A 21,937-nucleotide genomic window follows, 5' to 3' on the forward strand; every position below is an offset into this window, starting at 1 on the left:
CGCCTACACCCGGGCTGCACCTGCCCTGCCGCGCGCCTGAGCTCCCTGCCATCCCCCGCGCCCGCGGCTGCCCTCTACCGCCCGCTCTCCGGCCTGCGCCCAGGGCGGAAATTCCAAAACCGGACTCCTCAGCCGGCCGAATTTTTTAAAGATTTTATTTATTTATTTGACAGAGAGCGAGAAAGAGCGCGCGCAGGCGCGAGCGGGGGGACGGGCAGAGGGAGCCAAGGAAAGAACAGGGAATGTGCAGGGACTCCCGGCCAGCGCCGAGCCCCACGCGGGGCCCTGCCCCACGACCCTGAGACCTCCCCAGCCTCAACGACTGAGCCACGCAGGCGCCCGCCGCCCGATTTTTCTTATCACTCTTTGCCATCGGACATATCGCGCCTGTACTTCATCTGTGCCCTTGATCTGGGAGCGGGACCTCGATCGGCTGCACGCTCTGTCCCGGAGCAGTGCTTGCTGTACGCAGCAGGCATTTAATTAGTGCACGTGAGGGAGTGCAGGCTTCCCGGATTCCCCCCAAGGGCAGTCGAGGCTGAACCGGCGCCTCCCTGAGGTCTTCCCAGATCGCCCCCGACGCTGCCCACCGCACATACACCAGCATGAAGGAAGTGGCCACCGAGGAACTGGATGTCTGCCAAGTGACACGGCCACCTGCTGCGGGCGAGCCTCGCGTGGAACGGAGCGGCCCCGCCCACCAGGGCCCCGCCCACCCAGGACCACGCCCTCACTCGGCGCAGGCGCAGATGTGGCCGCCCGCCCACCCCTCTTCCGGGTCCCCGGCTTCGCGGCAGATTCGTCGCGACCTGCCCGTGGGGACCGGGCCTACAGACTCGAAAAATTCAGCGACAGCTCTGTCAGCGCGTGGGGAGCTCGTGCTCCGCGGTCTCACGCTCTAGGCCGCGAGCCGCGTGCGGAGCTGGGTCTCGGCGGCCGTGGCGAATCGGCGGAGCGGTCGCAGCAGCCGGGCAAGCCGTGAGCGCACCGGGGAGACTCCGGGACCGAGCGGGTGCGCGCCTCCCCGAGCTCCCCCATCGGGCCCTAAGACCGTGCGCGCCCCCAGACACGCGCCTGTCCCGCAGACCCCCTCTGGTCCCCCAAGGTCCCCGCCCGCCCCAAGCGGCCCCTTCCCGCCGCGCCACATGTGGACTCACATGTTAGCCGGCCCGCGCACCGCACATCAGAGCCCGCGTAGACCCGGCTGGGTAGGGAGCGGCTCGTGGGGACCCTGCTTGCACCCCTGATGCAGCCTTATCTGGTGGCTGGGCGCACTGGTGATAGCTGCCTCCCTAATGGTACTCAATCCTGCCGGGGCACCTGACCCGAGTACCACCACACGTGATTTTGGTCCCTGGACAAGGTGGATGCCTTGTTAGAGTTAGAAGGGACAGGATGCCTGTAGTCCGGGTCTCCCAGCCTCAGCACCGCTGACGCCTGAGTTTGGATAAGCCTCTGCTGCAGGTGCTGTCCTGCACATACCGGATGTTTGCCAGCAACCCTGGCCTCTGCAACCCACTCACTAGATGCCAATAGCACCCCCACTTGTGACGCTGGGGCACACTGCCCTACTGCAGAGGGTACCGAGTTGTGAACGGACTCTTGGTAGAAGCGGGGGCTGATGCTGGGGGGGGGGTACTGGAGGGGAGGATGCTGCTGGGCGACAGCAGGGGTGAGGGCAGATGGGGTCCCCAGAAGCTTAACCAGAGGGGTCGGGGTGGGGTTCTGAGAGTATGAGAAACATACTTCCTGTTTGCGCGGATGCCAAGGGCTCCGTGGACTTCTCACGTGCTCCTCCCGTGGACTCCAGGATGGATCCAGGGCAGTCTGCAGTCCTGCCCACCGTCCGGGAAGCACTTCGCACCCTGTCCTCCTCTGAGGATGGCGACTGCATCCTTTCCACCCTGGGGTCCCTGAAGCGGTATCTCGGTGGAGCGGAGAGCCCTGCCCCTCCCGGGGAGCAGGAGGAGTTTGCCAGGAGGCACTTCTCCGACGTTCTCAGATGTCTAGTGGGCAGGCTGAGCCCAGGCTGGCTGGAGCTTCTGCCCGACGGCCAGCTGGAGGACCTGTGGGCCAGCTTCTTCCTGGAGGGCCCTGCTGACCAAGCCTTCCTGGTGCTGATGGAGTCCATCGAGGGTGCTGCCAGGTGAGTGGGGCTGATTATGGGGTCACTTGTAATGTCCGAGGTGTGAGGGTGGCCTGAAGGATTGTGAACCAGCAGTTCTCCAGCTTCTGTGAGAATGTGGTGTCCTGAAAGCTGAGAGAATAAAACATGCACTGGCAGAGCACCTGAAAATTTAAGGCGTTTGTGTTAATCTTCTTTGCAGTGAAGAGGCCCTTGCCCTAGGCCCTGTCCAGCTGGGGAAGGGAGGGCAGGAGCGTTCTCATCCCGGTGCCTTAGGCAGTGGGCTGCCTCCAGACTGGGGTGACATCGGGAGGCAGTGGGCATTGCTGTCCTCGTAGGGCCCTTTGCTTCACTCCGCGGCTCTCAGCTCCCAGTGAGGCCCCCCGGGCCCCGCTTACACTTATGGGGACACCTCACTCAAGGTGGTTCCCGGACTCTGTCAGAGCACGAGGCAGTCATTTCGGGAGGCCGCCGTGCTGTGGCGCAGCCGGTTTTGGCAGTGGCTGCCGTGAACCGCACAGGGAGTGTGGAGAGTGCGGTGTCCAGCGACTCCAGGCCGGAGAGGCTGCCCTGGGCTCTGGGCACTCCCGCCCTGCCGCTGACCGGCTGTTGGGCAGTGGGATTTAGATCCTCGTTTCCAAGCGCCGGTGAAGCTGTGGGTTACTTGCTCCGTGACGGCCGGGGACGCCCGGCGCGGGCTCGCGGCTCTGGCCCTCACAGCTGCTCTCCTTCAGCCCGAGCTTCCGCCTGATGAAGACGGCGCAGCTGCTGGCCCGGTTCCTGCGTGCGGGCAGGATGGCCGCCGTGATGGAGGGCCAGTGTCGGCAGCGGGCGGGGCCGGCCTTCCCCCCGCTCCAGGACGCGCTCCTCAGCAAGGCGGTGGGCTTGCCCGACCACCTCGGCAACCGTCTGCGGCGGGAGAACCTGGAGCCGTTCCTCCCCCAGAATTACTTCCCTCTGCTCGGCGAGGAGATCGTGCGGGTGCTGCAGGCGCTGGTGGACTCTCTCCGAGGTGTGGGCCCCTCCACGCTGTCCCTCCAGTCATCTGCTCTGGCCACCAGCCCGTCCCTCCCCGGCTTCTCATGGCTCTGGGCACTCGGGAGTCTCGGGGTGATGCCGCGGGCAGGTCAGATGCTGTCTCCCGCGTGGGGTGGTAGCTGCCTGTGCGCTGAGCTTCCCCCGCTCCTTGGCTACTGACCTTGACCCCTTCAGCTCCTGGTTGCGCCCGCCGGTGAGGCCGTGCAGATGGGGCTGCTCACTGCTGGCCCTTCACTGAGCGTCTGGAAGGGTCACGTCGCCCAGTCTCCGTCTCTCTCGTCGGGGCCCTGGTGTCTGCACCACGCTCCGCTCTCCCGTCACGGGGCACACAGGGTGTCGCCGAGGCTGTGGAGTGGGTGCCCTTCACACGTGTGCTCCCGTTGTCCCTGTGCCCGCTCCGCGAGGGAGGCTCCACCGCCGCAGATGGCGAGGGAGTCAGGGTGAGGCGACGTGCACCCGCGTCTGCCCGGCCCACGGTTCTGCGGGGCTCGGCCAGGCCGGCCCTCCTCCTGCTCTGTGCTGGGAGAAGCCGCCAGCGTATTCTGAACGTGTCCAGAGTGCATCTCGACCACGTCGGCTCCTGCTGAGGGGCTGCATCCAGTTTGTCTCTGTAGGGTCTCAGACGCCCCTCGTTAGGTGGCAGATGTTGTGTTTCCATCTGTGCACGTCTTGACTGTCTCATGCTGGGCACCGCTATCCTGGCGCTCCTGGTGAACCCGGTGGGCCCCTCCTCCCCTTGTCCCCATGCCGTTTCCTCCCTGCGGGCGGCTCATGTGCCCGCCCACGTGCCCCACATGGCCGACTGCCTTGGCCAGACCCTCGGTGCCTCTTCCACCCCGTCGCACCACACGGGTCCATACTCTGTGGGGTCATCGTGGGCAATGAAGCATGTGGGAGCATGAAAGGCTTTTTGAAATTATTATGGGTGTTTCTAGCTAGAGACAGTCCTACTGAGACTGCAGTTGGAATTAGATGGAGAGACATGGTGTTTTTACAACGCAGAGATGCCTGTCCAGAAATGAGGTCTGTTCCCGCCTAGTCAGGTCAAGTTGTCTCGTGGCCTTACCGTCGCCCTGCTTTAACATCTCGCTTTCCTTCTCGTCCCAGGTGGCTGGGACTGCTCCGTCTCCTTCCTGTCTCAGGTGCTCGGGAAAGCCTGTGTCCATGGGAGACAAAGTGAGTGTTTCCCATCCCGGGAGGAGCCACAGCACTTTCTGGACGTCTCCCCATTCTTTCTGTCGGCTGTCCCGAGCGGGGCGGTCCCCTCACATGGGCCTGGCCCCTGGAGGGGCTTGGCTGGGCGGCCAGTGCAGCCGTGGGCTGTAGACCCCGAGCTCAGGGCCTCCGTGTGCTTCCCCTCAGAGGAGATCTTGGGCGTGCTGGTGCCGCGTCTGACGGCACTCACCCGGGCCAACTGCCTCTGGCAGCGGGTCTGTTGGCGCCTGGTGGAGTGTGTGCCCGACCGGGCCATGGAGGCTCTGCTAACTGGACTGGTGGAGGCCGCCTTGGGGTAAGGAGCCAGGAGGGCAGGAGGTGGGGGTTCCAGGGACGCCAGGTCTCCCGTTCCGCAAACGTAGTCCGAGTTCACGCAGAGAGGCTGTGTCGCCTTCCTCACCCCTGACTAGATGCGGCCAGAGCCAGGAGGGGATGTCCTCTTGTGTGGACGTGCTGGGCTGTCCCTGGGAGGAGGGAGCATCCTGACTAAGAACTCCCTGTGGTTAGCACAGAGCTGGGGAGGGGTCCAGCCTGGATCTGGTGAGGCCTGGGGTTCACACGTTTCCCTCTCTCCCCAAATGCGCCCCCAGGCCCGAAGTCCTCTCTCGGCTGTTGGGGAACCTGGTGATGAAGAGTAAGAAAGCTCAGTTTGTGATGACCCGAAAAATTCTATTCCTACAGTATCGTTACTCGGTGAGACTATGGTAAGGGTGTGGGCCGAGGGCCACCCCAGGGCCCAGAAGTGACCGTAGCAGGTGGAGCTGAGCTAAGTTGCTCAGGAAACACTGCTGACCCTCAGCCCAGACCCACTTCTGCTGTGGGATCCCTGGGCAGATGGTCCTCGGCCCATCACGTGGGCAGCTGGTGTCTGCCTGGTAGACAGTGACGGGATGCCTGGCTTCTGTCACAGACGCCCATGCTACAGAGCCTGCTGGGGTACCTGGCCATGGACAGCCAACGGCGCCCGCTCCTCATACAGGTAAGCGCGGTCTGGCCCTCCATCCTTGGTGTTCTGGGACCACCTTCTGCTGGGAAGGGAAGGGAGAACGCCCCTGCCTGGAACAGAGAGTGCTGGCTAGAGCCTCTGTCGGGCTGGCAGTAGGCGACAGGTAATGGCGAGGACAGTGGCCCCGTGCTGGGGAGGTAGGTGGGGCTGTCTGACTGGGCCGTACCGCCCGCCAGGTGCTGAAGGAGCTCCTGGAGACGTGGGGCAGCAGCAGTGCCATCCGTCATGCGTCTCTGCCCCAGCAGTGCTACGTCAGCAAGGCCGTCCTCATCTGCCTGGCGCACCTGGGGGAGGCGGAGCTCCGGGACAGCCGGGAGGGTGAGTGGGCAGTGCGGGCCCCCTGTCCCACCCTGTGCCTGTCCTCGCACGCCCCCAACGCTCAGCATGTGGGTGTGGGCGCTTGCAGACCTGCTGGCTAGCCTCATGGCGGGAGTGAAGAGTCGTCTGGACAGCAGCCTGCCTGTTGTGCGCCGCCTGGGCATGACTGTGGCCGAAGTAGCCAGCGCCCGGATCCACCCCGAGGGGCCTCCCCTGAGGTTCCAGGTGAACAAGGACTACACCCTCGGTGTTTCCTCACCCCGATGTCACCTCGCCTTCCTGGGTCCGGGCCCACGGACCTGCGTGCTGGCGTGGAATGGGCTCTGGTGGCCTCGCTGAGGGCCGCGGCCCCGAGGAGACAGGGGGAGGCCCTCAGCGGGTGCCTGGACAGATGCCCCCAGGCGGATTCCCTGGGGCGTCTGGAAGTGTTCTCTCTGGATGGGACTCAGGCGTGGTGGACAGGTGTCCCCTCCCCTCACCTGCCGAGCCCCCAGGCTGTCCTCAGGGGACTCCAGCCCTTCCAGAGGGAGGGCTCCCCGGCCTTGCACACCCAGCGCTGCCCGCTGCTGTGCAGAGACTTGCAGAGCTGTGGGCTGTGCTGGAGGCTCCAGTGGCCACGGGCCTGCCCCTTTGGCGCTCCCCCCGGCTGACTCCAGCCTGTGTGCACTGCAGTATGAAGAGGACGAGCTGAGCCGCGAGTTGCTGGCCCTGGCGGCGCCCCCGCCTGCGGCTGACAGCCCGTCGGAGGCGAGGTGAGGGTCTCCGTGCCCTGTGGTGCCCGAGCTCTGGGCATGGTTGGCCAGGCAGGGCCTGTTCCTGCACACGCACTACTCCCTTACCGCGTCATCCTGGACTCCAGTTGCTGAGACACAAGCGAAGGAGCGCGGGGTGGGGGCAGGGAAAGCACTTCCCGGGAAGGTGGCTTCCGGGGGCCTCCCCAAAGGGTTCCTTCTTTGTTCTCCAAAGCCTGGCTGTCGCTCCAGTGGCTGCAGAGACCACTGACAGAGGGAGCGCGGACCGTGGCATCCCCCAGGCCCGGCCGGAGGGCACGGGCTCTGACCTGGACAGGTAGGGGCTGGTCTCAGGTGGGAACTGCAGCGGTGGGGGGGCAGCTCCACGCTAGCATCCGAGCCCTGTACACGTGAGCGTGGGAGCACATGGCCTGTGCCATTGAGAGGTCGTGGGTCAGCCTTGCAGCACTGCTCTCCATGAGTGCCCTAATAGTAAAGTCTGCTGTTTCTGAGGTTTTGGGGACTTGGGGTGAATGCTGGTGGCTCAGGAGCACGGCCTGCCTGTTGTCTGCTCCTGGGTGACGGGCCGGCCCACGGGTCTCTGCTGCTTCCTCAGTGACGATGAGCTTGTCCCCTATGACATGTCGGGGGACCGAGAGCTGAAGAGTGGGAAGACACCTGCCTACGTCCGGGACTGTGTAGAAGGTGGGCCTTTTCCCCGGCGGGAGCCCCACCAGTGTGTGCCCTGGGGGTGGCTGAGCCGCGGGAACTGCCCATGTCCCGGGACTCACCTGCCTCTGCCCAGTGCCCAGACCCTGGCCACCAGCTCTGCTTCACACGAGGTCAGGGCTGAGGACCAGCACAGGCCCGTCTGTTCTGTGCAGCTTTGACCTCGTCCGAGGACTGGGAGCGCTGGGAGGCGGCCCTGCGAGCCCTCGAGGGGCTGATCATCAGGAGCCCGGCTGCCGCTCGTGAGGTGAGCGTGGCAGGTGACGTGGAGGGAGGGGTAGGTGTCTGCCCAGGAGGCCTGCGCGTGGCTGGGATGGGGAGGTGGAGGGCTGCAGGGGCCTCCTGGGCAGGTGGGGAGCTGAGGCACGTGGACCCGTGTGCAGGTGAGCGTGGAGCTGGCCAAGGTGCTCCTGCACCTGGAGGAGAAGACAAGCGTGGTGGGGTTTGAGGGGCTGCGCCAGCGAGCTCTGGTGGCTGTTGTGGTCACAGACCCAGTCCCGGTGAGTCCCGGGGCGGTGTGGTGCAGAGGTCCTGCCGCCCAGGCAGCGTTGCACTGGGGCTCTAGGCCTGGGTGGTGGCCCGCAGCAGCCTCTCGTGTGCCTGGCTTAGGTAGCGGAGTATCTGACCTCGCAATTCTACGCCCTCAACTTCAGCCTCCGGCAGCGCATGGACATCCTGGATGTAAGTGCCCGGGCCCTCTGTCCGCTTGTCAGGCCCAGGCTGCCCTCATAGGGGGAGGGGGGCGCATACTTGCCAAGAGCGACGTGGCCAGGACCAGAGGCCTCACCAGGTCCCTTGTCGCTGGACCCGAGAGGCTGGGACTGGCACCCGTCTGCGGTTTTCTTGCCAGCGTGTGGGATTCAGTGGAGACTGCGTTCTTTATCTTAGACAAAAGCTTTATTGAGATACGACTCCTACGCAGTACGATTCCTCATCCTCAGGTGAGCAAAATGCGGTCTGTCCGTACGATGGACGTTACTGGGCTGTACAAACAAGGACGTTCTAACACCCGCCACAGCGTGGATGGGCCTGCTCAGTGGGGAAAGCCGGTCCCGCCTCCGTGAGGTCCCTGGGGTCAGAATCAGGCAGGAAGTAGATGGTGGGGAGCCGTGTTTCACGGGGCCTGCGCTCCAGTTTGGGATGACGGAGGAGTTCTGGAGATGATGGTGGTGACGGCCAGGGGACGCGAGCTCGCTGCGCCTGAGCTGTGTCCTCACCAGGGTCACGGCACGGAACGGGGTGGCATCTTGGTGCTTGCCATTCAGTGGCATTTGGTGCGGTGACAGTGTCGCGTCACCCTCAGAGGAAAGGCCCTTAGCACGCACTGCCCGGGCCTGGCGCCTGCCAGCACCAGGCTGCTGTCTGTGGCCTAGACTCTGGCGCACCTGCACGCGTCCCGGGGCCCATCCATGTGCAGTCTGGGTCAGAACTCATTCCCTTTTCCCAGGTGTCTGGGTGCCAGATTGGATGAGGTTCTGGAATAGAAGAGGCTCCAGGTGCAGAAGCAAGGCCGCTGGCCTGTTGCCAGGAAGCATGTCCAACTTTCCCTCCTGCCCCCCACACAAGTGCAGTGATCCTGGGGTACTGGGACCCGACGTGCTGTGTGGTCCCCAGAATGTCCTCCGGCACAGCCTATGCGGGCCGATGGCGCTGATGGGGTGGAGGGCTCAAGGACACTCAGTTTACCTTGAATTTTAGAAAATGCCATCCTTCCTTTGAGCAGTGACAACTGCCCTGAGGTTTCCCCTCCTCTAGGTCCTGACTCTGGCCGCCCAGGAGCTGTCTCGGCCTGGGCGCCTCCCCAAGACTCCCCAGTGCGGCTCCCCGAGTCCCGCCTCCCAGCCCAGCAGCACTCAGGCCTCCGCCTGGCGGGCAGTCGTGGAGGAGCGGATCAGAAGCAAGACCCGGCGGTTCACTCAGGTCAGCCAGGACCTGGGTCAGGTCCTCGTGGGTGGGACCTGGGTGGGTGCTGAGTGGTCCGTGGCCTCTAGGCACTGCCTGCACGGAGTGGGTGGCCAAGTCGGGACCAGGATGGCGTCAGTGCTGGTGTTCTGTGAAGGGAGTTTTTGGTACAAACTGAGTGAGGGACATGTGCTGTAGGGCATCAGGGTGAAGGGGTTTTAAAACGTGACCACAGACTTATGCGTGGAAACAGCCCGAGGAATCCTACGTCAGCAAGACGTGACCCGGCACGTGCTGGGTCACTGGGGTCTGCTTGGGCTGGGGCTGTCACGGGGGGCGGGAGCTGCTTATCCCCCACGGCACAAGTCCTGCATGGGGGAGGGGGCGTGGCGCCTTGAGCACCATATGTTTGCAGGGCTCTGCCAGGCGGGGACCAGACGCTAGCCCCAATGAATTCAACTTGGTGGCTGGCTACTTCTTCTTCCCCCTCATTCGGCACTTTGACAGGTGAGCGGGAGGCCTGCACACCTCGCGGATGGGAGGCTTCCCGGTGTGGGGTCTTTGGTACTAGCAGCAGGGTCACGACCGGGTTGTGGTTGTCTGTAGCTTAAATTAAATGGCGACGTGAGGGTGTCAGGTGCCGCAGTCTCACAGACGGTGGGTTCTGGTGGGAAGGGCTGGAGCCGCGCTGTCATGCCTCGACGCTCCGCCCGCTCGGCATCTGTCCAGCGCCTTCCCCTCGTGACTCTGGGTGCCACTTGGGGACAGGTGGTGAGGAGGAGTGTCCCTCAGTGCCCAGGGGCTCAGGGAGCCAGCTCCCAGTGCCCAGCCTGCACGTTCACTGGATTCTGTGTTTTAGGCCTCTGGTGACCTTCGACCTTTTGGGAGAGGACCAACTGGTTCTTGGGAGATTGGTTCACACCTTAGGGGCCCTGATGTACCTGGCTGTGAACACTACGGTGAGTGGGAGGTGGCAGCTGGTGGCCGTTCTTGCAGAGGGCCTCACCTTGGACCAAGCAGATGCTCTAAGATGGGGACCCCTCTGGGTGCCAGGACCCCTGCCCACTGGTCTCTGTGGTTTCAGGTGGCTGTGGCCATGGGCAAGGCCCTCTTGGAGTTTGTGTGGACCCTTCGCTTCCATGGTGATGCGTGAGTGGCCATGGGGCTGAGGGCAGTGGTCCCACGTGGACACACAGATGGGGTTCCAAGTGCTGCTGTGATGTGGACAACAGGAGGTGGGGGGTGCAGCTCCTAGCTTGGCTCAGTACTTTCTAAGCAGGAAGGGGCAGGGTGGGGCCGAGTGTGCTTTGGTTGCCGGTGGGTCTGCTGTACCCCGAGAAGTGGTGTCCCTCTGGCCTGGGGCTCCATCAGGACTCAGCTTTCTGGCCTCCCTTGGCAGCTATGTGCGCCGGGGCCTGCTGTCCGCGGTCTCCTCCATCCTGCTCAGCGTTCCGGCTGAGCGACTGCTGGCTGACCTGCCTGATGAGCTGCTGGAAGCCCAGCCCTGGCTGGCAGGTGAGCATCAGGCCTCCACAGCCATCATGGCATGGGGTGTTGGGGACCTGGCTGTTTTCGGGTCACTTTGGGGGCGGTTCTGCAGGGGGACCCAAGAGAAGGTGCCCTGACGTGGGAGATGAAGTCCGTATTTGTTCTGGAAAATTCTAAATCTTCAGTAAGATTCCAAGAGCCATACAGTGAGCACCGTGTAACTTCACCAGATTCGCGATTAGCATTTTGACAAACCTTGCCCCCCAACAAGTTTCTTTTTGAAAAGTCTGGTGGAGCCAACATGACCTCCCATCTGTAGGCACTTGAGTTGCCCAGAGCCAGCGCACACACTTCCACCCTCAGGGCTCATGGCTGGGACTCTATGGTCTGATCTGCTGCCACTCTTGGAGACCCAGGGGTCTGATGATGGCCTTTGTCTTCCCTTTCTGCCGACCCAGGGTTCAGGCAGGGCCCCTTTTGTCATGCTGGTCGTTTGGAGAGCACCTGTCGGTGTGGCTGTCTCTGATCACGCGTGTGTCAGGATGGCTCTTGGCAGGGCCGGGTCCTCCTCAGGGCCTCGTCCTGCAGGCATCCTGTGTCCCGGGACGGGTCCCAGGGTCTCGGGCACAGGTGCCTTCCCCATGCAGACAATGCTATCTGCTCCATCCCACTGCCTCCCTGCCACCAGTGCCCGAGGGGGAGCGGGGCGTTGCCCCCGTGCAGGGACGGGGTGAAGCCCTTTGCTCAAGTCTGGGGTGCTGCTGTCTCGGGCGGGGGTCCAGCTGGGCCCCGTGGGGGCTTGTGCAGGAGGACTTCCCTGAGAGGAAACTGCAGAGGGCTGGCCTGTGCAGCTGGGTGACGCTGCCCACGTCCCACTTTCTCTTGGTCTGGCAGACGTGGCAGAGCAGGACCCTGACGAGGACTGCAGGGTGTTGGCAGTGAAGGCGCTGCTGCTTCTGGAGAAGCTCAAAGGCACACTCCTCCCGCTGTCTTCTTCTTAGTGCCTGCCCCGCTGTGGCTAGCCCAGCTGGCCCGAGTGCTCCCCCAGTGGTCCACGCGAGGGCCTCTGGACAGGGCCACCGGAACATGGGCCACGGCTCCCAAGGAGGGAGGGAGCCGCTGGGGCCCCTGCGGGCTGATTCTTAGCCTGTCCCCAAGCCCCTTCCTCATTTGAATGCAGAAGACTTTAAAAAACAACAAAAAGAAAGAATAAAAAGGAGCTGCAGGTGCTCCAGCCCACGCCTTGTGGTTCTCACTGCTCCGGCAGGGTCTGCAGTGCCTCGGTGGGCCCTCCGAAGGGGCACAGGTGTTGCCAGCTGGCAGAAGGAGCTGGGGGTGGGAGAGTCCAAGGTCCCCCTCCCTGCACTGACACTCCCTGAGGCCGGCCCCTCACAAGGGGAGCTGGGGACCAAGCTGCGTGAAGCTGCCTTGTGGAGGGAACCCGCCCCGCACTGGCCACTGTGTCACCTGGGCAAGGCCACCCCCATGTCCATTCCAGTGGACACCAGGTCCTGTGGTCAGGAACAGTGTGTCCTGCTGGAAACTGTCAGTCGTGCTCTCAGAAGACTCGCCTGTGTGCTGGGACAAGGCACGGTGAATACACTAACATCCACAGTCCGTCCAGTTCTAGTATTTTAGGCTTTACAATCTGTACTTGGGAGACTGTCGTGGAAAAAATGAGCCAACTCCCTTCATAGTAAAGGGACCTCAAGGGCCAGGAATGCTGGAAGGACACATGCTGGCCCCTTCTAAGCAGGACAGCCAATGCCCTGCGGCGTCACACACGAGTTTTTATTTCAACAAGAAAGTCAGGCTCTTGCTACCAACCCCAGAAAGTTCCAGAGGAGCTCGCAGCTGCGGCTGTCAGGGGTCACTCTCTACCTCCTCCAGCACCTCCTCGTCCACTTCTTTGCGGTCCTCCACGCTGTTGTGGCGGACGTGCTCAGGCACGGTGCGCACCAGAGGGATGCCCAGGCACTGGTGCACGGCATCCACGGTCCGCTGGTTCACGTAGTAGGACATGTGGGTGGAGGGCACCCGCTTCCGCATCTCCTCCAGATACTTGTAGGCCTGGGTTGGGACAGCCGTGACTAGGTTAGTCCACAGCAAAAACCAAAGAGCCCACCCCCTTGGTCCAGTGCAGTGAGTTTCTGGACACACCCCCCCCCCCAGGAGAGTAAGAGGAAGGACGTCTTCACAAGAGGGGCCTGGGGACAACTGTCTGTGACCGCGCAGCCTTCCCAAGGGCTCACGGTGTCTGAAGTTCGGGCTCTGACTGTCCGTGCTGTCGGCTGCAGTCAGCACTCCCAGCTGAGCAGGAAAGTGCTGAGAGCGGCTCAGGGACGAGGACCCGGGGGTTTGGGGCCGTGCTCTCTGGACGAGACCTAAGGGAAGGAGGCGTTCATGCTGGATTCTGCTTCTCGGGCGGCAGGACAGGAGGCAATATGTAAGCGGTCTGTCTTGTTTACTCTGACCAAGCATCAACTCTACCCCAGCTCGCTGGGCCTGGGATCAATTTGAGTCTCTCATATGTATGGTTCTCAACTGTAAAAGCCAGTAACCCATGAAACTGTCACTGGCTTTCCTGTGGAACTTCCTCCGGTTCTACCAGTGGGAATATGTGGGAGAGCCTGGGGTCGAGGGACCTGAGTCTCCCACCGAGCACCACACTCACACCTGCCAGCACCTGTCCACATGTGCCTATGCCTGCTCACACCTGCTGTCCTGGCTCACACCTGCTGTGCCAGCTCACACCTGCCCACACCTGCCTGCACCCACTGTGCCAGCTCACACCTGCTCACACCTGCCTGCATCTGTCCACACCTGCTATACCTACCTGTAGCTAAGCATGAGGAGAGGAATAGGTCTCATGTGACTTCTAATGCTTACCACCAAAGTAACACTTACCAGTTCAGATGTGATCAAAATTTCTAGGATCTTTAAAACTTTCTTTTTATAAGGAATGATGATCAGATCTTAGTATTTCTTAAAGATGATAAATTTTCCAGAGCAATTTTAATTTGGGTAGAACTAAGATATAAAAAATAAGACATAAAGGGGCACCTGGGTGGCTCTGTCAGTTAAACGTCTGCTTTCTGCTCAGGTCATGATCCTGGCGTCCTGGGGTCAAGTCCTGCATTGGGCTCCCTGCCCCGTGGGGAGTCTGCTCCTCCCACTCCCTCTGCCACCCCCCCCCCCACTGCTTGTGCGCACATGCTCTCGCTCTGTCAAAGACGTAAACAAAATCTTTAAAAAAAAAAGATAAAGATGAAAATAGAAAAGCTATGGTTGTTGGAGGGATGGCAGACGGGCAGAGTGGAGCCCCCAGGTGCTCTCAAGTGAGGAGGGAGGCACCCACACAGGAAGAGACTGCCCGCTGCGAGCCAGGCGCTGTGCTGGGCACCGGGACACGAGTACACGCAGACCAAGGCCAGGGCTCGGAACTGCAGGGACTAGACAGAATTCAGGGGTAGGGTCCAGAAGCAAGGGGCTGCTGGAGACCATGGTGCAGGGGTGTAGCCCCTCTGTGTATAGAGCTGTTTCCTCAACAGGCAAGGCTGCAGTTTCCATAAGGAAGGCACGGTCACCAGACGGTGACGAAGGGTGACAAAGACAGAAGGGCTCCAGGCGGTCCTGGCCAATGAGGACGCCCACTGTCCAGGGTCAGGGGCGTCAGGCCTGGGCTCTGGCATGGCGGCAAGGCGAGTGCGAGGGGGCAGTGGGGGATGTGGGGCAGGGACGGGGCCTTCTTTCCCCACCGGAGGACGCCTGGCCTGCCTACCCCCTCGCCACTCACGGGTCTGTTTAAGTTAAAGTTGGTAAACCCCATAGGCTCCAAACGAGGGTTGAGACGGTGAAGAATCTGGTGAAATCGTTAAGAGTGATTTTCTGTCAGTGTTGAGCAAACAGTAGCTTGAGTCCCATTTTCTTTCTCCTCCAAAAAAGAAGGAACCTCACCGAGAGGAGATTTGGAGCTGCTTCCTCCTGAGTCAGTGAGTGGACATGGGAGGGGACAAAGAGGGGGCGGGCAGCCGGCCAGGGACATGAGTGTCACTCATAGCGCTGACCCTCGGGCTGCAGGGCCATGGACGGGCCGTTGGTCCTGTGCACTCTGGAGGCCAAGGCCCAATGCCGCGGGCACAGCTCGCTAGCAACATTTCTGAAATGGACTCATCGTTAGCTGCTTTACAGGCTCTCAGGAGAGGGAGGTGAGAGGCTCCCTGAGGTCGCCCTCGTCTCTCCAGGAACCGTCTGCTCTGTGAACTGGGAGTGGTACTCACAGGACACCCTTGGAACACAAAGGAAAACTGCAGCGGGGGGGCAGGGGGGTACTTCTTATGTTGGTAACAAGAGGATGGTGAACAAGGAGAGAGGCTTCTGGTGGGGGCAGAGGGACAGTCACGGACCAGCCCTCCCCCATGCAGGGATGCGCCAGGCAGACCCCACAGGCACCTGAAGGGAGAAGAACTGGCGTCGGGCAGGCAGACAGCAGGGAGCTGGCGCTGGGAAGCAGGGAAGAGCAGGGGGTAAGGTGAGTCCCTGCTCCCTGAAGCCTTTGCCTGAGGTGAGGCCCGGTTCGGGCCACTGTGGGAAGCCAACTGGCACATAGAAAACCCACCCTTACTGGCTTGAAGAACCAGAATCAGAATTGGGGTCAACCACAGCAGCCAGAAATGAGGAGACAGCGGAAAAGAGAGTCCCAGAGGGAGCCCACGCCCTGGGAATGGACGCTATTCTCTGGTCCACTCAGCACGCTGCATCTGCTGGGGACAAGGGCCGACCTCAAGCCTGGGCCAAGCTAAAGTACCGAGCAGTGACTCCCACTGCTGCCTGGCACGGGGGAGAGCTAAACCTCTGAGATGAGGGGAGGGAAGTTGATGGAAGGAAGGAAGGAAGAAGAAACAAACAAGCATCCTCTTTGGACGAATGTAACAGAACCCAGTCTCTACAGTGGTTTTTCCACGGTGTCTGGGACACAAAAGAACCGGTAGACGTAAGAAGCAACAGAATGATGTCACTTACATTTGAGAGACAAGACAAATAATGGAGACTAACTGGATGCAATCCAGAGGCTACTAGAAGGGAAAATTATAATGCCAGGTGAAAGGTAGGGACAGGAGCAACATCAGAGTAGACACTGCACAAGATGGGTGAACTTGAAGCAATAGCAAAAGGAGTGACCAAAAATGGAAACCAGAGGACATTCTGGAAAAAAAAAAGAGAAGAGAATCAGTTGAGCCAGGAGACAATCTATACAAGATATCAGAGTTCTATCGGGAAACGAGGGAGTGATAGGAGGGAACTTCCCACAGACCGGAGAAAACACTGGCCATATGCTGGTACAGGAAAAGTGCCTAGAATTCATGAAGGCCACGACCGGCAAGAACACAAACCCTGGGAGAAGATCTGGGCACTCAGAGGAGGACATGAGCCCATGAGAAGGTGCTCAATGACGCTATTACTGTGAGAAGGCGTGTTAAGACCACAATGAGACACGGCTCTGCACCCGCCAGGATGGTGGGCATTGAAGACCCGTCATACCAAGTGTGGGTGGAGATGAGGAAGCACAGCTGCGCAGGGTGCGAGCTAAACACGTCCCTTCTCTCGGATTACCATCTTTATTTGTAAGTGTGACTCACGGTAAGTTGTGGTTACTCAGGCCTGAGTATGTGGCCCCTTTTCTCAGAAATGAACAAAGGGGGCCATCACTTCAAGGAAAATGGTAGCGGACAGTGTTTTCACTCAGGATAAAATGTGCGCTTTCACACGGATGGATTTCAGAAACCCTAGGTATCGGCCACCATGAGCTGGACAACCTCCCAAAACCTAAAGACTTTTCCGATGGGGCAGGTGGTGATACCGGCAAATAGGACTTTTTGATTCGTATAATGAAACGTGTGGACATTTGCTGACTTGGCGAACCCATAACTTCCAGATGAGCAGCGTGATGTTATAAAATCACGTGTGTGTGAAAGATCCAAGATGGACCAGCAGGCTTTCACGTAACCGAGTACGACAGCACCCCGACTCGCAGCTAAGTGTTAAGAAACCCTGCTGGCTGACTTTGGTGTCGGCTCAGAGGTGTCCTGCAACTGTCCGAGGGCCCTGCCTCTCACCTGCATGCTGGCCTGAGGCCAGATTTTCTTCATGTATTTCAGCTAAAAAACCCATTGTGCCAACTCAAGAGCAAAAACAGAAATGGAGAGTCCCTCCAGCTGTCCTCCAAGACATTAAAGAGACCTAGAAATGTGTAAAACAGTGCTACTTTTCCCACTCAATTTCTGTTTTGGAAAATATAAAAAATAAAAAGTTGTTTTAATGACAATGTTACTTATGTCAACGTATAGTGGGTTAATTTCGTTTGTCAGTGAGTGAGTTTTATTCTGTAACACAACAAACAGCATCCAGCTGCCCCACATGGGTAACCCCACTGCAAAGGGGTCCTGAGACCAAAATGCTTGAGAATCGCTCTGCTGAAATGAATCCTTGAACTCCTTCCACAAAGAAAGCTCCAGGCCTAGGTCGGCTCACTCACGCACTCTATCAGATACTGAAGGAAGAAGCAACAGCCGTCTTACGTAAACTCTTTCAGGGATACAGGAGGTGGCCAGGATATAAGGCCAGAATACCCTTGACACCAACTACGCATGAGACACTACAAAAAAGAAACTGAAGAAAATTCTGGAAGTTTCTGCAAACGTGAAGCGCACTAGCTGTATGACCCCGCCGTCCCACCCCTAGGTGTCCAACCAAGCGTTAGCAAACTGTGGGGGAAGGGCAGGACGCCTGCAATTTGCTTATCACTCAGAAAATACCCATTTTGTGTATAAAATATCAAATAGAAATATGAGCACATATGTACAGAGTAAGTAAATGTGGCAAAATGCTGAAAACTGCTGAATCCGGTCAAGGGTACAGGTAGGTTCTATCACTCTTGTTAACTTCTCAGTTTGAAATTATTTCAAAAGAAAAAAGGCTAAAAAGTCAAACGGAGAGACAGAAGCGCCTCCTCATCACGAGCCCCCAGCTCCCTTGGGCTGAGAACGGGGCCTGCCAGTGGGGGCGGCGGAATCTCCCCCAGTGACCCCCGAGCCCCGCAAAGGCCTCACCGTCTGCAAGTCCTCAGCCTGCAGGTAGTGCTGCACCAGGAAGCCGCAGACATCCCCGACGCGGACAGTGCTGTCCAGCTCTGGCTCCTCCAGCAGCAGCTCGCACTGCCTGACCGCCTCCTTGGGGTCCTCGGTGTACGTCCTGTCGAGAGCAGAGTCGCTGGAGCCCAAATCCAGAACCCCGCTATGTGTCGGGGAGCAGAGCAGGCTTGCGGCCTAAGTGAGGAGCTCCTGGCATTGGCGGGACGAAACCCTCTGAAGTCAGCTCCCGTGAACTAAACGGATTCTCTGATGAGTTCATTCATAAACTCACGGATTCATTTAATAAAACCTTACTGGAAGCCCGCAGTCCCGGTGCTGCGCTACACTCAGCCTGTCACCCCAGGCCCTGCCTGCTTACTAGTCTGGAGGGGGACACTACGACGCAGGGGGGTTGCGGGGCACCCTGCCCAAGGTGGTCAGGCAGGGGGTGAGCATGAGCGAAGGCCAGTGCAGGGACACGGTGCACAGGGAGCGGTGTGCGAGCGGGGGAGGGACCGAGGAGGGGGGATCGGAGGGGCCTTGGTCCAGGGCCGGGGGCTGCATTCTTGAGGGGCTCAGGCTCCCACTCCAGGAGGCCCGGTTCTGACGCTGCCTGGTCCTTGCTGCCCACTGCCCCCGCCCCGCCTCCTGCAGCCCAGGCTCAGTAGATATTCCAGAACTTACACGCCCAAGCAGGGAGCCGCATTTATACAACAGAGTTCAAAATGTTTTTGGAACTTTTCTTCTAAAAGCTTGTTCTCAGATAAGGAAAATGCTTTCATTGGTTTAGGCAGAAGCTGAGGCTGCCCACACAGCAGGCTCTTGGAACAGCTGGATGAGTTGCCAACAGATAAAAAACTGGCCTCATGTCCAGATTTAGACGCACGGTCTCTCCTACAGACAGCAACAACGTGCTGCCCCCAGCCTCCTTCCCACAGTCTCTGCAGCTCGCAGGTGGCCCGCCTGCTCTGAGCCATGGAGCTCAAGCCCCGCACACACCTGCGCGAGTCCCAGGCTCTCGTCAGACACACGCTCTCCAGACCTGCCTCTGCCCCACCGCCCCCACCCCAGACTCCTCTGTTTTTTTCTGGAACAGTCTTCCTGGCAGTGCGCCCAGGTTTGGGGAATTCCCCAGGAGGAGCTCAGCGTGCAGGAGGCAACACAGCGTCCGCATGTCCTACTTAGGGTCCACGCACTCCTGAGACTCCTCCGCACTGGCTCGCGGCACATAAAGCGGGTCTGGGCCCCGGCAGGGAGAGGAGCCTGGGGCTGTGTCCCTGCTCCCCCGCTCTGCTGTGGACACACCTTCGGGCCTGGATGAACCGCTTCACCAGCGTCATCTTGCTCTGCAGCTGAGCCAGCTTGGTCTCCTGATCCAGGGGGCTCTTGGCCTTGGCCTTGGACAGGCACTTGTAGGCCTCCGTCAGCGCCCCGTGGGCTTTGTCGTAGTTCTGGTACTCATCGATCTCCACCTGCATGGATGACACCCGTCAGGGTCCCCAGGGCCCCACCACCCTCCCGCGGGTCCTGGCCCTGGAAGGAGGGTCTGTACCTGGGCACAGGCATCGTAAAAGCCGGCTAGCAGGTCGAGGGCCCGCCCCTTGGTGTAGAAGCTGATGATGTTCTTCATGATCTCTGGCTCCTTCCGCCAGTCCAGGGACTGCAGGTAGTTGGCAGCCATGATGTAGATTTCCTTTTGCCTCGAGACGCCCGCAAAGAACACGATTTTCTCTGTGTCGCCAGACTTCAGCAGCGCTCTCATGGCCTAGATGAAGGAAGAGCCAGAGGAAGGGGGGGGCTGGGCTCCGAACTTGCCACGAAGCTCCTGCCACCCCCCCCCCCCCCCCCCGCAGGCTCACGTGGGACTTCACCACAAGAGGGAGCTCAGAGCTCTCCTGTCCCCGCAGGGCCCTTGGAAGCCCAGGCTGGGAAAGAGCATCCCGGGAGGGTTAAACTCGGGGCAGATGGAAACCAAGCAGCGGGACCAGTTTCCAGCTGGCGGTGGAAGCCCCCCGCTGGTCACGCTCACCTTCAGCTTGTTCCCCGCCTGCGTGTACTTCTTGGTGGCCAGGTGGTAGTTGCCCTGACGCATGCAGCAGTTGGCGATCTGCTCCAGCAGTTGGCGCCGAGACTCTTCAGACAGGTCCTTGGAGTCCTTGGACACGGTCATCTTCTCGGCCATCTCCTCAGTGATGGTCATGTTCTGCTCCAGGCAAAGCTGCAGGGCTTCGTGATACTGTAAGATGCCACAGAGGCCGGGAAGGGGCAGTTAGCGCTGGGCTGCAGGGGAGGCCAGGCCCTCAGCCCAGGGGCAGCCCCTGCCCGTGGCCGGGTGGCACGCGCCAAGGCAAGGATGGGACGCGCTCGCTGGGCATGGGCCAACACTCATGCACATGAGTCTCTCATGCTGTCAACACCGTGAAATGCAATGAGGGGAACACGGAGCTCAGAACACTGAATTGGTTAAGGAGGAAAAGAAACCAGAAATTAATTTTCTACAATTTGTTTCAAATTTTTAAGCTAAGGGTTTTGATTAATCTTCTTGAAAACTGAAGGGAAATCTTACACCCTTCACTTAAGAACGGGTCTTGGACAAAAATTGTTATGTCTTGGAGGGGGTTCCATCCCCATAGGTCAGGAGCTGCGTGGTACCCACCACAGTGAGAACACTGGCATCCCTGGCGGTCCTCCACAGCAGGGAGGCCGTTCTTCACGCAGGGACAGCGGCGTGCGGGTGCCACTTCCGCGTGTACAGTGTGCTGAGGACGGATCCCAGGCCCGGGAGCCGCTGGGTCAAGGGCCTGTGAGTTCTCCTGGAGGTGGGCACTGCCTGCCGCAGTCGCACCCGGCCTGAGCCTGTCTGCTCCCACGATGGTCTGGCGGGTCTGCTGACCTCTTCACCTTTACTGGCCTAACTCAGCACAAATGGTATCTTCGTGAGTTTTCATCTGTATTTCTCTCTTTAGGGATGAGGCTAAGTATGTGCTGGGACCACCCACATTTCCTTCTTAAAATAAACTGTCAGTCTTTGTCCTTTCCTTTCGAGTGGCTGGCAACCTTATGGGTTCATAGGAACTCCCATACCTATTTGGAAAATTATACTTTGGGATAGAGGTATTTATCTTTACTTTTTTTATGGTGTTTTTTCCATGTGCTATTTTCAGATTTACATTTGGCTGAATGGATCAGTCCTTCCCACTGGCATTTGGGTTTTGAATCATACTTAGAAGACGCCTTTCCTCTCTTGAGATTGTACAAGACATCCATGGTTTCTGGTGGAGTGGCGGCTGTTTTGCTGACACACATCTCAGACCCATCTGGAATTTACTAGGACGCAGGAGATAAGTAGGGTTTACCTTTGTGTTTCCCCAAGTGGCTGCCTGGTTGCACCAACCCCCTTTACTGGATGGCTCATGTTTCGCCCAAGGCTGGGAAACGGTCCTCTGCACGTACGAGAGACGCGTGTGTAAGTGGCTCTATGTCTGGATTTTCTAATATTTTCTGCTGACCTATAAACCCGATCATGGGCCAGACCCCAATTATCCTGTCATATATTTTACAATTTGGGGGCATAATCACCTCTTGTTAATTTTCTTCCAGACTTTTCCTGACTGTTCTGGCTTATCTGGTTTTCACTGCAAAACTACAGAATCCACTCATCTGGCTCCCAGTGGTGTTTCTCCTGGGATCAGATTAGGTCTGGGGCTGCCTTAGGTAGGCTGGACACGTGCATCTGCTGGGTCTTTCTAGAACACGTGAAGAATTCTTGTGTTGCTCACCACTGAGGCACTGGACTGTAAGCGTAATTCTGGCTACTGGAAGAAAGAGCTTTCAATCCGGACAGGCTAATTTTGCATGTCTCTATTCAGTGCCTGTCAGGGAGAATCCTTCTACTTAAAGAACTCTATCGAACACTAGAAACAGTGCTGGCAAGGATGCGGTGGCATGGGAACGCTGTGCGTGGCTGGGCAGACGTGTGCTGGGGCAGCCACGTGGAAGGCCGTCTGGAGGTCCCTCGAACAACTGGAACAGTGCCCAGATGATCTGGCAGTTCGAGCTCTGTGTAAACACCCGAAGGAACTGAAAGTGGGGTCTGAAGAGATACGTGTACACCCATGTTCACAGCAGCGCTGTTCACAGGAGCCAACGACTGGAAGCCACCCCGTGTCCGCAAATGCGCAGACCCGAGGCAGTGTACGCACCAGTGCAGCATCACAAAGCCCTAAAAAGGAAGGACATTCTGGGGCGCCTGGCT

The 21,937-nt window shown here is 59.5% G+C and overlaps 2 protein-coding genes across 10 annotated transcripts in view; one reads left to right on the forward strand and one right to left on the reverse strand.

Annotated features, from left to right (window-relative positions):
- Positions 1–204: 204 nt before the first annotated feature.
- Positions 205–11,791, forward strand: TELO2 (telomere maintenance 2). Of its 4 annotated transcripts, XM_026484941.4 has the most exons (21): positions 715–1,012; positions 1,811–2,146; positions 2,860–3,137; positions 4,271–4,339; positions 4,526–4,673; positions 4,969–5,071; positions 5,289–5,357; positions 5,561–5,702; positions 5,791–5,927; positions 6,375–6,454; positions 6,669–6,770; positions 7,050–7,138; positions 7,318–7,409; positions 7,546–7,662; positions 7,772–7,843; positions 8,918–9,082; positions 9,480–9,571; positions 9,924–10,023; positions 10,149–10,213; positions 10,464–10,579; positions 11,447–11,791. In XM_026484941.4, exons 2-21 carry the CDS (start codon positions 1,812–1,814, stop codon positions 11,551–11,553), a joined length of 2,478 nt encoding a protein of 825 aa, XP_026340726.2. In that variant the 5' UTR covers positions 715–1,012; position 1,811; the 3' UTR covers positions 11,554–11,791. The 4 variants fall into 4 exon arrangements, with proteins under 4 accessions (XP_026340725.2, XP_026340726.2, XP_048080885.1 ...); XM_026484940.4 differs by having other exon boundaries at positions 205–2,146; XM_048224928.2 differs by lacking the exon at positions 7,546–7,662 and having other exon boundaries at positions 754–1,012.
- Positions 11,792–12,322: 531 nt separating this feature from the next.
- The window catches only part of IFT140 (intraflagellar transport 140), a 78,583-nt gene continuing 68,968 nt past the window's right edge, over positions 12,323–21,937 (reverse strand). For all 6 annotated transcript variants that reach the window (XM_026484913.4, XM_026484914.4, XM_026484916.4 and 3 more), the window contains 5 exons: positions 19,712–19,918; positions 19,235–19,447; positions 18,988–19,154; positions 17,662–17,803; positions 12,323–12,622 (listed from right to left, as the gene is read on the reverse strand). In XM_026484913.4, coding sequence (XP_026340698.3) covers positions 12,416–12,622; positions 17,662–17,803; positions 18,988–19,154; positions 19,235–19,447; positions 19,712–19,918 — 936 coding nt within the window. In that variant the 3' untranslated portion in view covers positions 12,323–12,415. The remainder of the gene's footprint in view (positions 12,623–17,661; positions 17,804–18,987; positions 19,155–19,234; positions 19,448–19,711; positions 19,919–21,937) is intronic.

Source organism: Ursus arctos, unplaced genomic scaffold, assembly GCF_023065955.2.
Source record: "Ursus arctos isolate Adak ecotype North America unplaced genomic scaffold, UrsArc2.0 scaffold_2, whole genome shotgun sequence".
Taxonomy (NCBI): domain Eukaryota; kingdom Metazoa; phylum Chordata; class Mammalia; order Carnivora; family Ursidae; genus Ursus; species Ursus arctos.